We start from the raw sequence: 15,079 nt of genomic DNA, 5'->3' as shown, positions 1-15,079 counted from the left end.
CTGTATGTTGTATTTTTTGTCTGCAACAGAGGTTTCTGAGGTGAGTCAAGCAGCTGAGCTCATTTCCTCTGAAGCAAATTTTCATGAATGTTTTTTTTTTCATAACATGATTAATATGAATAAATATTTATTAATTTGGGACACATTTCTGTTCTTGAACCTGATCTGGATAAGCAGATGTTACAAAATTACAATTAAACATTAAAAAAAAATCAGTATATTTGTCAATATTGAAAACTGCTGTCACAGAGGTCGAGAAATATTTCTAAACTTCAACTTAAATACTTATCACCATGTAATAAAAGTTTGTGTGCATTGTTCCTGTAAGTTTGGTGACGGTTAATGACAATCATTAGTCAACTGGTAGTTAAGGTATGGAAATGACAGTAATCATGTTTAGTAATCATGAGCCAGAATCTTCAGCATCACACTTGTTCAGTGTTCTTACAAACATTTGCCTACAAATACACAGTTGAGACAATGTTGGCTTGTAAAGGTTAAAAAAAAAAACCAACAATTTCCTTCCTCGTCTGTCAGACTTTGTCGTAAAGGTTGAGTGGGCGTGGTCAAGGATCAAAATGCCTGTGAAGAACAGCGCTGGGTCTGAGTGGCCTGCCACATTCGGAGAGAACATAGACAAACTGTCTTCTTCCTGGGTTCGACGTCATGAGTTTGAATGTTTGAGCAAAGTCAGGACTGAGATTAGCTGAAGCCACTTTTACAGAACTGCGCTGATCTCATGCATGCTACAAAGAATGAAAGAGCGCTCTGACCCACATCACACTCAGGTCTGACTTATTCTGCTTGAGCAGGATTTTTCACAGGCCCATGGTAGGAAAAGTATAAAAAGTTGTCTTTTTTTTTTCCTTTTTTGCTTTTCTTGTGTCCAACATACAGTACAGTTCTTGTTTCCCTAAACACTGAATTTGTTTTGGCATCATAGTTCCCATCAACTGTCAAGGAAATGTGTTCCGCCTGTTTGACTCCTGTGTACCCGATGGAAAAAATGGTGGCCAATAAACTTATCCTGCACAGCAACTGTTTCTGCTGCAAACACTGTAGGAAGAAGCTCAGGTGAGATGTGTGAGCGCGTGTGAAGAATGATTCGAATCAGCTGCACGTTACAATTTAGTAGAATGGAAATTGAACTGGCACAAGTGAGAGAAGTCATTATTAGAAAGGGTTTTTAGACATGATGATTGCCAATCGAATGATCCGCTGATCTGACAAAGACTAAAAAGATCTGACTTTTATCATGAACGCGATCTTGTTTCATTGCAGCATTCACAACTACTCATCTCTGTATGGCGAGTTTTACTGCATTTCTCACTACCAGCAGCTGTTTAAAAGAAAAGGAAACTATGATGAGGGGTTTGGGCACAAGCAGCACAAAGACCGCTGGCTTCCGAAAAATAAAGAAACAGATGAGACCGACAACATCACAAAAAGCAACGTAAACACTTCGGATGCCTCCGGAGTGTCACCTGCTGGTGTGTTTGAGGCAAAGTCGTCTGCGAAAGAGTTGGCAAGCAGTGCCGATGTAAGAGGCAAGCTGAAAATGAGCTGGCCACCAGAGAAGAAGAAGACAACCCAGCGTAGCAGCGTAGCGGCTCTGAATGACAAAATCCCAGAGAAAATTTGGATGAATGTTCACAAAACTGCTGGAAACCAACCAAGAAGCAGTCACGGCACCATCAGCTCAGGGGTCAAGGGTCAACCAAAGACTGAAGTGGGTAACATTTTTACAAACCAGCAGCAAACCGTGGCACCCACCATCAAAACAAGCATTAATCCACCATTTCATAGGCTGGAGGCAAATAAATCGAAGAGATCTGTACGGTTTGCTCCTGATGTGGATGTTTCCCACTATGAAGTGACCTCGGGGACCACGGAGGGCTCCCATGAGCTGGGTGAACCACTGGCCTCCTCACAGCAAACTCAACAAGCTGAAACCTCCAAAGATACAAAGGAATGCTCCTCAACTCAGGAGAACCTTGGTGGTCTTGCATATCACAATTATGGACAAATGAGCATCAGAAGTGATCCAGATGTTGAGACGGAGAGCAGTCAACCTTCAGACAGTGACGGAGATGGAGCTGAGCAGAAGGTTGAGGGATCGCTTGATACTCAGAGTTGTACTGATGGTCTCACAGAGCCACCCGAGACACTGACTGCCGTTACAGGAAATTCAGAAAATGCCAGACCTTCGCACAGTCCTGTTAATCAAACAGCCGTTGGGGGGACCAGTCTAGAAAACCAGTTTGAACAGCCTGACTCAGCAAAAGAACAAGAAAAGGGCAGCGGTCCGAAGGCGCCTCCTAAGGCTTCTGCAAAACAAGTGAATAAGTCAAAGGTCAAACTGGGATCCTGGTCCAAAGGGAAGAGTCCTTTGTCAAAGCTGTTCCCATTGAACAGTGGCAATGAAAAACCCAGCAAGGCTGAAGCAAAGAGAGCAGATGCCCGGCCCGGAGGAGCCGGAGGACTTCTAGGACGATTGTTTCAGTCGGAGAAGACTGACGACACCAAGACATCGGCAGCGCGTGATGAGAGACATCAACATGGTGATGAAAAGAATGTGGAGGAGGTAAAGGAGGCCACAATGATGGAAAAGCAGAGAGGTGACACTCCTCTAGTCATGACGCTGGTAAGAGAATCTGGGGGCCACATAAAGAACAACTCTACTTGCGGTGACACCAACGCATTAGATAGCAGCAAAGACGAGGAGGAGACATCAGCTGAGCCCCAGAACCTGCAGCAGCCGTCCAAGAGTGACGCAGGTGACGGTATGATAAGTACTGATCAGGACAGTGGCGCTACAGGCTTGTCTGTCACTCATCCTGGAATAGATGCTGCAAAAGATCCTTCCGTCATGCACTCAGGGAACCAAAATGTTGATATGAGCATTGCATCTGTCTCCGTCGACCCAGAGATTGTTCCAGTGGATTTAGATGAAGATTCTCCAAAGCCCGATGACATTAACGATGAATTGCTTGATACGTCTGATCTTATTAGTCAATCTGACCCTCTGGATGTTTTTGGGGACGCAGCTTTGTCTGCGGATGCTTCTCCTGGAGGTTTCAGCTTGCTTGGCTCTCAACCCGAGCTTGACCCAGCTCCTGTCAACCGAGATGAGAGTTCAGGTCCAAACCTTTCCATTGCAAACAGCCAGAAGAAGGAACAGGACCTGGATTTTGACATATTCAGCTCAAACAGCGGCTCGCTCACTCAGCCTCTGTCTGTAAATGTGTCAGCTGCAGGCGGAGCTTTAACAAACCAGCCATCCATGTTTGGTAATGATCTCTTTGGCCTTGGTGACATCTCAAGCAGCTCAGATGTTCCAACTATTCCCAATTCACTCGATGATTTCCTCACGCTGAGCTCAACTCCTGCAAACCCTTCAGCTCAAGTCGATCTTTTCACTGCTGACATCTTTGCACCAGAGCCACACTTGGTGCCGATGTCACGAGATGCCACAGGAGGTCCAGAGAACGGGAACGCGGGGGGAGAGGCTAAAGGTGCTGTCCAACACAGCAGCTGGATGGATGATTTGCTCGGATGAAGGCAGCACTGTTTTTACAAAAGACACAACACCCCAATGTTTGATCAACTGGGCTGATATGAGCAACATTTCAGAAGTAAAACACTGCAGATGACTTCATTTGAAACTGCGTTTACCCTGAAACACTGAACGTGATTCATGAGACTGCTGTGATTCAAACCTGCAACATACAGTATCATGTGTTGCGTCATGAAAGCTGCAAGTCTTTCCTCTCTTTTGATGATGTCAGTTCTGAGTGTGTCACATTTTGAAAGGGATTTTTCACGAGTTAATGTGATACATGAATAATGAGAACTTGGTGTCCAACTTGGCTGATTTGTCCTTAAATGATCAATCACTCAATCAATGATCTTTTATTTTTGTAATCAAATAAACTGTTGACTGTAACTAAACGGGATTATTTGTGTAATGTTTGTATTAATTCTCCTGTCATGAGATGAAACAATCACAACATACTCTGGCTAAAAGAGTGGACGGCGCCACTGTGACATCATCGTCATCGTCATGATGCCTGGAGTTTGGAGTTGCGGTCATCGCCATCTTGGTTTCTTCAACCACAGGTGATCCACTTTGTATGCGAGGGAGGAGCTGGAGAGGATTTAGAGGGTGGAGCTGACACAGACGGATCACCCTGGTAACAACTTGTCAATCACAAGGTAGCCATGCTCAAACAGACTCTCTCGCTCCTGGTCCTGATGTTTCCTCAGGTGAGAATCATACCTGCACAGTCAAACCAAAGCCACGAGTGTCGCCCCTGCTGGCTGGGAGAGGGATCTTTCATCTTTCTTCAAACTTTCTTTTATAATTAATCTTGAACAGAAGTAAAACTTCTGGAGGAAAAGTAAGGAGATGCTGGGAGGTTACTCCACTTATATAACGATGTGCAGGTGGAAGCTACGACTCTGTCAGAGACAATGATCAATAGAACATTAACTATGATGTACCAGGTTATAACAGAACTCTTCATTTATGTGGTCAGAGGGCAGGAAGGTGGAAACAATGAATGAATGAAAGAATTGGTAGGGTACAACACACCAGAGCGTGACATTTTACAAACATCATCACTCCCTCATCCCACCGACACAGCAGTAACTCATGAATTTGTCCAAAACTGCAGCAATAATAACTTAAAACCCACACATTCAGAAGCAAATGTGTAAAAACACAATTTTCAAATGCTGTAAATTCTAAAAACATACAGAGCTTTAAATAAAGTTTCTGGTGTTAAGATTTGCTGATATTTAGGAAATATTTACCAAAACCAATAAAAAAGCAGAACAAACCAAATGATAAACATACGTCTTCAAAGGAGGCTGATATACGACGATTTATAAAGGAAATTTCTCAAATTTGTCCAAAAAAAACAACCTTTTGTTTTTAACAAGCCTTATTTTAAATGAGACCTTTCTTGTCCTGTTGGTCATCAGACATTTTCTTGGAATCAACTATGACCTTTTCCAGGTGACGTGTTTAACCCTACAACACTACACTATGTTAAAATTAGCAGCGCCGCCCCTCACGTTGGGTATATTTTAACCGCTATAATATTGATGATAAAATATAGCTTTCATAGAAATATGTTGAAGTACAACACTATGTAAAATTAAAGTACTCCTCTTTAATTTCCCAATGTGCAATTTCACATAAGATTAAAAAGAAGGTACCATGGGGGAGCCTAGAAAAGGACATGACAAGTATTGTGTGGCTGAAAACCATCTGACGTTCATGCTCTTGAGTTAAATGAGCTTTCCCACGCGTGAACACAGGCGCTACAGTCGGTTCCAGTATTTCTACGGACTGAAGTGATGACCTTTGATTGGATGGACTCCACACATCAAGCCTGCATCCGTGCTGCAGCAAAGGTGAAGGAGGCGGTTGCCTCGGTCAACAAGGAGAAGGTTTTTTTGTCTGTTTAGTTTGGGTTCTTTTGTGAACTGATTCATCTTTGGTCTGTTCAAGTCGAAGGACTCTTTGAATATTAACAAAAGCAGCCTTCTAATTACAATAATGAGCATGTGAACTGTCAGTCAGAGTGACTGGAGTAAACAAACCTGCTACTTTGACGTGATAACAGGTGCGTGATATTACGCACTCTCCTCCAAAATATCAGGCACGCAAGGCAGGAAGGAGCTCAGCCAGGAGGAGCAGTCGCAGACGACGCAGGAAGCTGAAATATACTCAGATTTGAATTTTTTCAAGAGAAGAGTGTACCAGTCAAAATGGCTCCCTAGGAACGAGTCAGTCAGCCCCGCTTTTATGTGATGTCAGCTGTACTGGTGCCTCTCGAGAGACTTCACCCCGCTGTGTGGCTGCAATAATATGCTACAACTCCTATAACAGCTACAGTAGGTTTTCATGATGGTCATGCTGATTGTTCCCGGACTGCTAGAGAATCAATCTCAATGCCACCACGCATCAGAAGGTCTGATTCAAGCAGTTTTTGAAGAGGTTAATTCAAGCCAGGTGAGTTTGATTGACATGCTGGTCTGCAGATGGGCTCCAGACTGCATTCAGCACTTGGCCGCTGTGGAGAGAAGAAACCTGGAGCAGAAGCAGTTTCCCACCTGAGCTGAAAGGTCTGATTTCAGAGGCTGTACTCAGACTGCATCCTCAGAATCACCCCGAAGTACAAACCTGCATTTATGATGTTAGAACAACACGGGAATGACATGAATTCAAGTTCAACGCACAATTTAATCTACGCCAACTGCCTTAATAGTAGTTTTACCTGCAGAGCTGTAGTCAGCATAAACACAACGGGAGCACTGAACGTGAGAGACCAGCATCAGGCAGAACTCATAGAACGTCGCTCAGGATCTGTGTTAACACCCAGACCAGAGTCCACTTCAGCTGATCACCTTAAATAACCTTCACTATTTAAACCATAACCTTCAGATTACCAGGCAGCCTATCAAAGGATTGGGACTGCCTCACAGGGTCCAGCTGGATCTGACAATATTTGGAGAGCCAGGTGGAATTCCCATAAACTCCTGACAGGATTTGAGTTCAACAGTTGTCCCTCTGACCCCTTCAGATCAAACCGGCCGATGTGGTTTATGATGTTTGTTCAGAGCTGCATCTCTCATTTAAATGTTAATGTTTGACCCGTTCAAAGTGACAGATTTCACTAAACTGCAGTCAACCTGAGGTGCACTCAAATTATATAAACTTCCATATAACTATATCATTATATACCACTTTGAAGTTATTTATTTGCTTGGCACGAGTGCGTTTGTTGGACTGACCTCCACAATGTCACTGTGGATGAGGTTCCATCGGTGTGTTTCTTCCCTGTGAGATTACAGATGCATTCAAACAGAAACCTGCTGTTTGTTCTGTGATGCAATGACTCACGCTGATGTGCTGAGGGTTGCAGGCCTGCAGGGTTTGACTGCAACCGCATTGAAATAAATGATGAGACATGGGACACATAAGGGTCTGGATGCGCCACATAATAAACTCACATCGTATTTATACATCTTATCTTTTAATCTTCATCAAGTGTAGAAAGAAACAATTCCAGTGGTGAATAAATTATTCAAATAATAATGTTTTTTTTTTTCAAACATTCTGAGCAAATAAGAAGAATCTTTTCCATCAAACTATGAAAGGTGGTTGTTTGTTTGATTAACAAAATGCATAATTATGTAATATGATAACAGCATTCTGGCAAAAGCTGGAGGTAGAAGGTGAATCCTCACATCAGCAGCATCTATAGCTTTGTTGATTCTGGGGAAGTTTCAGTGTTTGTGGGCTTATCATTTCTGAAAGAAACAAGACAGAAACGTGACTAAATGACATCTGAGATCATATATATACATATATATATATAAATATATAACAATGTCATCTACAACACATGGGTTACCTCCTGTGCTCAGCATCATCAACTGATGCAGGAAGATCTTTTCTCCTGGTCTCTGGAAGCAACAAGCCCAGAGCTCCACTCAACACTGTCAGGCTGCCGAAGACGGCGACAGGGAGGGTCCAGTGGTACATGGATAAGATGTTAAACGTGGGAGCCAGTAACCCCCCAATTCTTCCAGACATGATCCCTAATCCTGCTGCTGTTTGTCTGTTTGAGGAGATTTGGAGAGGTGGTGAGCACTGAGGGGATGTTTAACTACTGAGAACCTGTTCATTATATGAAATGGCTTCTTGTCCCGCTACTCTGTGACTGCAGAAAGCAGAGAGCATCACCCTTGTATCTTCAGCTCCCTTCTTAGCCACAAGCACTTTAATTTGAGCTTGAAACAAAAAACTTTTTGGGTGAACTTTTGTCTTCATTTACTTTTGAATATGTGAGTTGCATTGAAAGGCAAGAGGCCGCTGTGAGGCGTGAATACAAACCTAATAGAAGTTGGAAACAACTCTTGGACATAGACATTACAGATGGAACCAGCCGAAATCAGGAAAAAGCGTGTCGCTACAGCTAAAGATGTAACGGCAACAGCATATCCTGGAAAAACAAGCAAATCAGCCGATACTTAACAAACGGGACAGAAGCAGACAACGAAGTCACGCCAGCCAGACGGAATGCGTTACCTTCAGGTATGGCGAGGATAAGTAAACAAAAGACACCTCCCATCAGAAGAGTGGATGCAAACAACGCTCTTCTCCCCAAAACCTCCAACAGCCACATGCTAATAAAAAGAGCTGGTATCTCACTGGCTCCAAACATGAACTGCGTCATAAAAATGCTCAGGCCCATGTTTCCCATGTTGAAGTACATGGAGAATAAGGTCAGGTTCAGTGAAAACCTGAGGAACAGAGACAACACGTCAGTGCCAGAGGAGATTCCTGCCTGTGAAAGGAACAGGACAGCTTTTGGGAGACATGCCTGTCAGCTGTCCCTCTTCAGAGCCAGATAAGAGGACACATCCCCGCATTTAGGAGTTGAGACCCTCAGAGACCAGCTCCCCGCTGCTTAGCTTAGCACAATGAATGGGGGGTGGGAGATCTGATCACTCTGAAATAACAATTTTTAATTGTGGGATACTGTAGTTTTATAATCAGACATAGCCCACCCACTACCTTCATCGTGCTAAGCTAACTAGCAGTCAGCTGGTCTCTCAGGGTCTCAGCTCCCGAAGTCAAGGACAGGCAACAAAAGCAATTCCCCTAAAGTACTGTATTCCTTTAGACATTTACTCGTACACCCAAACAGCTGCTGCATTGTTCCTCATGGGCCATTGTTGATCACTTTATCTCCCGTATCGTTCATGGAGCTCAGTGTTTGGTCACACGTACAGCATCATAAGAGGGTGCCTAACAATAAAAGGATCATAAATCTGTGGCTCCTTTGATGAAACTGACTCAGCTTAGCGGAGATGATCTCTGTTTCAACTCACCATGCCAATATCAGACTGAAGAAATATCGGGTCAGTAAAGGGGATTTGAAAATGACTTTGATTCCTTCCCTGTTCACGTTTTCTTTCACAGCGATCTGTTGAAGAAACATGATTTCATTGATGTTCACAGAACGGCTCGTGCTTGCTACCACCGTTTATTGCCACGATCTGGACGCAGAGCTAACTTAACATTTAGAGATAACTAAGACGTCCATCTTGATATTTCCAGATAAAGTTAGTGACCTCTTTATTAACTTGTTTCCTGGAGAAAAACATGTTTTGTTTTCCCAACGTATGCTAAAAGTAGGTTATTTTTTAAACTTATTTAATGAAAGGTAACTTTCAAATCTGTGGTTTAACTTTTACTCGCGCGTAGACTGCATCAGTGACTGAGTCCCTTTTTCTGATCAGCAAAACTTGGATTCAGATCCTGTGTATTAAACGTACATGACTGAATAAGCAGTCATCAAAAGTAAATGTCAGTTTTAATACAACTGATGCATACGATGCGTTACATCAGTGTATCCATGACAACAAACATTCAAAGAATCTGGCTAAAAAACATGAAAGCAAATAGAGGTCAAGGGATGGGGGGAGAGGGGCCGGCCATGAGAGCGCAGGCTTGAGGAGGCTCAGTGCTACCCTGTCCAGCAGAGAGTCAGGAACGCTGCGTTTGTTCATGGCTGCAGCCTTGATAATCAGCTGTTTGGCCTCCTGTGTCCTTCCTCTGTCCAGCAGCCACCTGGCTGAATCTGGAATGAACCTGATGGAAACATAAACTCTGTAATTTTTCTTAATAAAACAATAAAGGGCAATAAAGAGAGAAGCATACCATATGAAGACAACAACCACCGCAAATGGAATTGCTGTGATAAACTGTGTTAGTCTCCAATTGCGAACGAGGTACATCACGCCGGCCAGGACGCACTGCCCACTTGAGCCAAAGAGAAGGGTCAAGCATGCGCCCCATGATCTCCTAGACGCACCGATCCACTCAGTGGCTGTCGGGAGGAGAGCAGAACAGAGTGGAGTGGAAGTTTGGTATCTTTGCAGCACATTGAAAAAGCAGAGAGTTGTTATAAAGTTGTGATTTGTATCTCACCTGCCTCCCAAAATCATGACGTGTGCAGTACAATATTGTCACAATTGACATATTCTGTGTGTGTAGTAGCAGGTCAGCAGATGAATGGCACATATTCTTAAATTAGACGTCTTACATGTGCAGGCTCATGAATTCTTAATTCTTCCTGGTCTTTCTGTTCTTCTATTCATTCATAGGATGCTGCAGGAATGGTACATTTTTGTGGGCTCAGCTCACAACTCCACGCCAACACAACTGTTATCTTCCCAATTCTATTTTCAGCATGACAGTTTTTGCACTCATGTAGCCTCTTGTTCAGCAACCATTTTGAAGACACATTTTATGCCATTGAATAAAACCTGAAAATATCTCCAGCTTGTGACTTTCTTAAAAGTATTTAACAGAAAATCCATTCCAAAAAGCTCTTGAGAGTTCAGACGAGCTACGCAGGCATTCAACGATGCTACCTTACTTCTGGGTCCTGAGCCACTCCACCTTCCTCAGCACCTTCATCACTCGTTTGTCATTTCAGACCCTGCCTCTCCCACCACAGGCTTCCTCAATCAGCCCATCATTCACAGAGCAGAAGCAGCTGCATCATCAAATAATGAAAGCCTGTCAACATGTTAGCTACATGCTGTCACTTATAAAGTACAGGGTTTTCAGTCCCAGGCCCACTGAGCACGAGGGCCTCTGAGACGTGAGAAACAAATCAGCCTCAGCCTGCAGCTCTTTCTGCTGCGTCATGCAGCGCCTGAAGTCTTGAAGATGCATGAATGGAGTGAACGTACCTAAAACGATACAGTTGACTCGGTAGCCCCCTGCCCCGAATCCTACCATGAACTGGGATGCTGCGTATAAGTAGACATTGGGGCAGAGAGCTGTCGTCACAATGAATATAAACAGTATGACTGCAGAAACTTGCATGGCTCGTTTGCGACCAAACCTGTGAATGATAGACAACATTGCAACATTACATGAACACTGCAGGAGGACAGGGAAGCTTCTGCAATCATTGACAGTAATATCCAGTCACAGTGTGTGTGTGTGTGTGTGTGTGTGTGTGTGTGTGTGTGTGTGTGTGTGTGTGTGTGTGTAAGTAACTTTTGCCTCTTGCTGTGGTCTACAAACATTAAACCTTCTCTTGTTGATGCCAAACATGGGTGCTCTGAGCTCATCATTACAAACGCTCCCACTTGGCCAGGTTTGTGACAACGTCACTGAACTGCTGCACAGCCCACACATCAGTTGGGTTTGGGGGGCTTCACTTGCTCCGGATGAAGCCCAGCAGCTTGGCGTCATGGTCACACCCTGCCTCTTCATCTGTATCCCCTCAGCCTACAATGAGAATGACGTCTACTGTGGGCTCCTCTCCATTGAGTCCCAGCAGAAGCTTGTGCTTGTTCGCCGTGGGGAAGCTTCAACCGGCGCTTTTGCCCCCTGGGGTGTCCAGAAGGTGGTCATGTAACTGCTTGGCTTGTACGGTCTGCACTGGAGACTGTACTTGCTTGCAGAGGATGTCTTCATGAGTGGCCATGATACAGTGTGACGGCAGCAGAGCCTGGTCGAGGTGTTTGGGTCGATGCATATCCGCACTTTGTCTGGTTTCCTGATCATCACCATATCGCTGATCCAGGCGGTCGGCTCTACGACTGAGGTGATGTGGCCTCCCCCTCGTATTTCTTGAGCTGAGCCTTCAATGCCGCCCTCACAGCCGGTTCCTGGACTAGTATTGGACGAGTACAGTACCAATAACAAGACAGGCACAACTGGTGGTTGTCAAAGAAGCTTTACCCATTGTTGATTGAAGTTTTGTTGTTTGCTGCACGCAGCACTGTGGTTGTGGTGGTTTTGTCTCCCATAGTCAAACCATAGCAGCTACGACTGAATATTCCAGTGCTGGATTATTGGGATCCCCTGGTATGAAAACCAGATTTAGAGATGGCAAGATCAAACATTCGTTATTTATGTGCTGAGCCTGCTGCTATTTTAATGATAGCTGGTTAACAGGCTACATACAGTGTACACATACTATACAGTACATGTACAGTACATGTACACAAACTGTACATGTACTGTACACAAACTGTACATGTACTGTACACATACTGTACATGTACTGTACACATACTGTACATGTACTGTACACAACTGCTCAACTTTATTTTTGCAAACGTGCCAGTGATGAATGACACATTTTCTATGTACTCTGCTGCTCCATAGACAGCAGCTGGAAGCAAACTCCCTGGTCATTTATTTCCCCAACTTTTGTCTTATACAGCTTGTCACTGTCCGTGTGGCTGTGCTGCATGTGGTTGGAGCTGCTTGTTATTTGAGTGAAGTGTCTGTGTGTGTGTGTGTGTGTGTGTGTGTGTGTGTGTGTGTGTGTGTGTGTGTGTGTGTGTGTGTGTGTGTGTGTGTGTATAACTTTCAATAGCCAGCTCAGTTGACAATGTAAAATGTATGTTTTCCAACATTTGGCCAGTTTTCCTAAGTAAAGATGACTATAATGCCAGTGCTGGGGCTCAGTGGGAGCTCCGGCAGGTACAAAGCAGAGACTAAACTTTGGTCTTGACATCAAAGATTGCGTTGGTAACTCAACTAACAGAGCTGCTGACATGCAGGGGCAGTACAAGGGATTTTCTGCGTTGCTCACTGGAGAATCTCCCAAACAAGCTCTTGTATGGTGTTATGCACATGTGCTGAACCTGGTGTTGACAGACACCACTGGGGTCCTCCTCCCAAGTGCTTTACTGTTCTCTCTGTTAAATGATGTCGCAGTATTCATCCGGGAGTTTTGGGCTGTTTCGGAAATCCTGATGGTGCACTTTCCGTTGACTTGGCGTTACGCGAGCTAACACTAATAACTTGAGGGATAAAAAAACAAAAAAAACAACAACCGAAAGGCAAAGGTGGCAGTGATGCATCCAGTAGCAGTGATGTAACACCTGAACTGATTACATTCTGGTAAAAGAATAAAGTTAAAAACAAAACAAACAAACAAAAAAACCCATTGACACTTCTACAGAGAACTCAAAAATTCAGACCAGAGTTCAAGAGGAGCACAGCATAAGTTCTTCTCCTTGAAATGGTCCTATTAACAAAAATGGAATCAATTCAGAACAGACTCCATTTTTATTGATCAAAATGAAGTAAAAAAAGAAGAAGAAATAAACTAAAAGATGCCTGTCGACGTCCATCTGAAATCAAGCACCCATTCTTTCCAAAACTAAATTAGACTTTGAAACAGTCATTCACCATTATTGTAAAGTACATAACACTCTGCCTCTTCATTATTGGTAGTATTCTTCGTAAGTGGTTCAAGTTTTCTTCCAGATAAACTTACGAATTAGCCAAAGGTCCGAATGTGAGGGAACCAGCAATGACGCCGGCAAGGACGACTGTTTGTGTCACTTCCACCAGCGGGGCCTTGTCACATACCAGATCAAACTGTGCTGTGATAAAAGAAGACATGATTGCGGGGGATACTAAATCAGTTGAATGGCAAACACTGGTCTGGTTGTATTCATCGACTTACATCGGTGACGATGGTGGCAGTGTACATGGTGTGGTCGTACATCCATCCTCTCTGGCACCCTGTGGTCTCATTGAGCCCACGCTCCCTGATGGTGCTGATGTTCCAGTCCACAGGAACAAACATCCGACACCTGCTGAAGGTCCCATCCTCCTGCCGGGGCACCGTCAGGTTCAGCTGCTCCTCTGAGGTCAGGTTAGGATCAGCCCGGAGGATCCAGTCAGTGTTGCAGTGACGCTCTGGATCTGACTGGATGAAAACAAGGCTCGACAAGAAAAATGGTTGGAAAAAAACTGGAAAGCAAATTTGAAACAAATTCAGTTTCTGGAATAATCCAAATTCTCCAATATGCACAAGGATCTCTCCAAAATCAGTCATGCTGGTGTTGCTTATCTCCTAAACTCTCCTCCACTGAATGAGCAGCCGGGGTTTAAAGAGCATCTGTTAATGTATAACTTTTACTTTTACAATCTTCTATCGGCTGAGGTGCATTTTTATGTACTGGTCATCTACTAAAATTGGGCAGGACATAAGAATATTATCTTGAAATCTTAACACCATCCAGACATTGCAATCCATTGTTAGACACACACACACACACACACACACACACACACACACACACACACACACACACACACACACACACATATATCATGTAGCAACCCCATCTTTGGTATGAACTTCTTTATTCTATCCAATGAACAGTTGAACTGAAGGGAAGATAAACGGTGATGTGTACAACGTCCCAGAATGCCTTGTTCAACAACTCTCTCATGAGCTGCTCAGTTCATATCAGCTCCCGAGTCCCAACTGATGTTTCTGATGGTTAATTCATTCGCTTGTGTGGCTTCTGTGACTGAAGGAATCGAAGGCAACGTCAACAATGCATCAACATCCAATCAAATAACGTAGTCGAAATTGCCACTCAAATGACATCAAATCAGATCAAATCTCTGGAGGACGCATCGTGTGGTCTGTTGACCAGACAGCATCTAAAGACCTCAAGCCACTAGAACAGCTGTTGTCTGGAATTCGCCAGATTCTACATTCCTGAAATCATTTTCAACAAGCAATATGGAAAAGAGCTCTGTCAAGGATACCCAGAGTGCCAGTGAGTTCAGGCTAGGCATTGTCCACCTTCACTTTTAGTAAAATATCAGTTCACTTCTGTAATAATGCTTTAGTTTATTGCTAAAACATATCCAAACATTCTGAATGTGCTTGGGCAAGAGCCTAAAGATTATAGCTGAGCAGCAGGTCAAGGCTGCAGCCTCAGGTGTCCTGGCTCGAGTTGCTGATTTACACACCTTCAAGATGGAATGACGACATCCTGCGCTACTATTCAGTTGGCAGGGAACGTGAAAACGTTTCATTTTTCAGACTTAACGTTAACGCTGGGGTTAACCTTCCCTGCACCCCCGTGACTTTTAATTTAAAATAGTATTATGGCACACACTTGGTTTTAAATGTTAGCTCCTCTATTTATGATCCACGAACCTGCTCATATTCACCGGCCTGGTTGTTCCCATGTGAGGGCACATGGTGATTTG

At 43.8% G+C, this 15,079-nt stretch overlaps 1 protein-coding gene across 2 annotated transcripts; it reads right to left on the bottom strand.

The window, feature by feature from the left end:
• Nucleotides 1-7,015: 7,015 nt before the first annotated feature.
• LOC147261066 (solute carrier family 22 member 13-like) lies at nucleotides 7,016-13,941 on the bottom strand. Of its 2 annotated transcripts, none has more exons than XM_086202922.1 (10): nucleotides 13,530-13,941; nucleotides 13,338-13,441; nucleotides 10,783-10,937; nucleotides 9,743-9,911; nucleotides 9,553-9,673; nucleotides 8,911-9,005; nucleotides 8,105-8,319; nucleotides 7,910-8,018; nucleotides 7,428-7,634; nucleotides 7,016-7,323 (listed from the first exon to the last, which is right to left on the bottom strand). In XM_086202922.1, exons 1-10 carry the CDS (start codon nucleotides 13,902-13,904, stop codon nucleotides 7,272-7,274), a joined length of 1,602 nt encoding a protein of 533 aa, XP_086059048.1. In that variant the 5' UTR covers nucleotides 13,905-13,941; the 3' UTR covers nucleotides 7,016-7,271. The 2 variants fall into 2 exon arrangements, with proteins under 2 accessions (XP_086059048.1, XP_086059049.1); XM_086202923.1 differs by having other exon boundaries at nucleotides 13,338-13,446; nucleotides 13,530-13,726.
• Between the last annotated feature and the right edge of the window lie 1,138 nt (nucleotides 13,942-15,079).

Source organism: Aulostomus chinensis, chromosome 5 (assembly GCF_037954235.1).
Source record: "Aulostomus chinensis isolate RoL2024-O1b breed Wild chromosome 5, RoL_Achi_v1.0, whole genome shotgun sequence".
Classification (NCBI taxonomy): Eukaryota; Metazoa; Chordata; class Actinopteri; order Syngnathiformes; family Aulostomidae; genus Aulostomus; species Aulostomus chinensis.
The sequence above is the reverse complement of the archived record's forward strand: the minus strand, read 5'-3'. Positions and strand labels throughout refer to the sequence as shown.